The 2027-nt window shown below is 40.3% G+C and overlaps 1 protein-coding gene across 1 annotated transcript; it reads left to right on the plus strand.

Moving 5' to 3' along the window:
- Positions 1 to 6: 6 nt before the first annotated feature.
- On the plus strand, positions 7 to 1967 carry LOC111652918 (protein diaphanous homolog 1-like; the record flags this gene model as incomplete). Its single annotated transcript, XM_023403318.2, has 4 exons — positions 7 to 79; positions 472 to 711; positions 1320 to 1449; positions 1727 to 1967. Coding segments are annotated over exons 1-4 (662 nt in total), but the record flags the coding sequence as incomplete, so codon positions are not given.
- Positions 1968 to 2027: the final 60 nt, after the last annotated feature.

The following is a 2027-nucleotide window of genomic DNA, read 5'->3' on the forward strand; positions in this document are numbered from 1 at the left end:
ACCAGAGCAACTGAGTGTCCTGGGAGAGATGAAGGATGAATATGATGACTTGGCTGAGGCCGAACAGTTTGGAGTAGTGGTGAGAACTGACACACACAAAATGAAAAAAAAAACACGCACAAACAGACGAACAATTCTTCTTTATTTGTTGTTTTTTTAATAGATATAGTTTTCATTCCCTGCTGACTTGGACATGACTTAACCACAAATATAGCAGGGAAATCAGTGTGATGGCTAATGAGGCATAGAAAATGTTGAAATGGTGAGATAGAGTTATACAATTGTCAAGATATTAGACATAGAAAATCCTCATGCTGTTAAACAAAGACTCCATTGTTCAACTGTGGAAGATGTGAGTAATGGATGAAATCCCCTTCACTCACACACACTCACTGACACACACACAATCTATGTGGCAACAAACATACCAGGAATGGATGTCAAATCCCTCACCCTCTTTTCTCTCTCCAGATGTCCAGCGTGAAGCGACTGATGCCACGGCTTCAGGCCATCCTGTTCAAGCTGCAGTTTGAGGAGCAGCTCAACAACATTAAGCCAGATGTGGTTTCTGTGACAGCAGCCTGCGAGGAGCTCAGGCAAAGCGAGACCTTCTCCAAGCTGCTGCAGATCATCCTTCTTGTTGGGAACTTCATGAACTCTGGTTCTCGCAATGGAAAAGCATTCGGCTTCTCCGTATCATACCTGTGCAAGGTATGGTATTAGGCGTAGACATACTACACGCATACACAAACAAACAGAATGATTTCGCTAGAACAGCATTTAGTATTACATGCTGAGTACTTCTTGGAGGTCAAGTGTGGATATGCTGACATACAATACATAATGTGAAATGGTCCCCAAAAGAGTAAAGCTTTCACCTTTTCAATAATTTGTATCTGATTCTCATATTCAACAAAAACAGAATCTGTTCCCATGCCATGTTCTTCCATGATAGTTGATTGACAAGAGGAGGTCTACAGAAATGCCCTATGCCTGTTCAATATTAGCTTTAGGTTCTGTATGTAGTGTATATGTAACACAGATATACACATGTACTGATGCTCCCACAATTTCTTCAGCAGTTATATCTATAATGTATTTATTCTAATCTTTTTTCATCTTATTCTATAATGTAGAATAGGCAATATGGACACACAGACAAAAGTGCATAAATGCTGGAATTTTGGAAACCTACAATCTTACTCACATGTCCATTTCCACTAAGTGTGAAACACTAACATCACATGCAGACATTGAATAACTTGCGAATAATTACCTTTTCAGTCTACCCTTTTTTAATCAGTTCTTCTTCCAATCAGCTGCGTGACACCAAATCAGCTGATCTGAAGCAGACACTTCTCCATTTCCTGGCTGATGTGTGCCAGGAGCAGTATCCTGAGATTATGAGCTTTCCAGATGAGCTCATCCATGTGGAAAAGGCCAGCAGAGGTACACGGGACGTCTAACTGACCTGTATACATTTCTTTCCCAACAGAGCATCATACCTTATGATCACTCTTTACACTCTTGTTGATACAACATGCTCCCTCTGCGTCAGCTGGTGGCATTGCATACTGATATGCCCTTCCCTTATTCACAGCAACACTTTTAGTCATATGAAAAAAAGCACATATTCTAAGTTATGTATGTATAAGTTATGTATGTGGGTGGATGCAAAGTATGAAGGCGCTCAATATCGTCAATGTTTCCCTCATGCCCCCCGCAGTTTCTGCAGAGACAATTCAGAAGAACCTAGAGCTGATGGGCCGTCAGATCAAGAACCTTGAGAAGGATCTGGAAACCTTCCCTCCTCCACAAAATGACAAGGACCTGTTTGCAGAGAAGATGTCCATATCCTCTTATTCAGTTACCTATTTAATACAATTGTTCAGCAGTTGCTGGAAAGAGTATGTTTGTATAAAGATTCAATTCATAGACTTTCTCATAGCTTATCATTTTTATGTCTTGTTAAGATACAGAGATTTTGTTTCTATGTTCCTTAACACCAAGTCTCCACAGTTTTGTGA

Source organism: Seriola lalandi, unplaced genomic scaffold, assembly GCF_002814215.2.
Source record: "Seriola lalandi dorsalis isolate HSWRI2012SDOR001 ecotype SW California unplaced genomic scaffold, Sedor1 jcf7180001973804, whole genome shotgun sequence".
Classification (NCBI taxonomy): domain Eukaryota; kingdom Metazoa; phylum Chordata; class Actinopteri; order Carangiformes; family Carangidae; genus Seriola; species Seriola lalandi.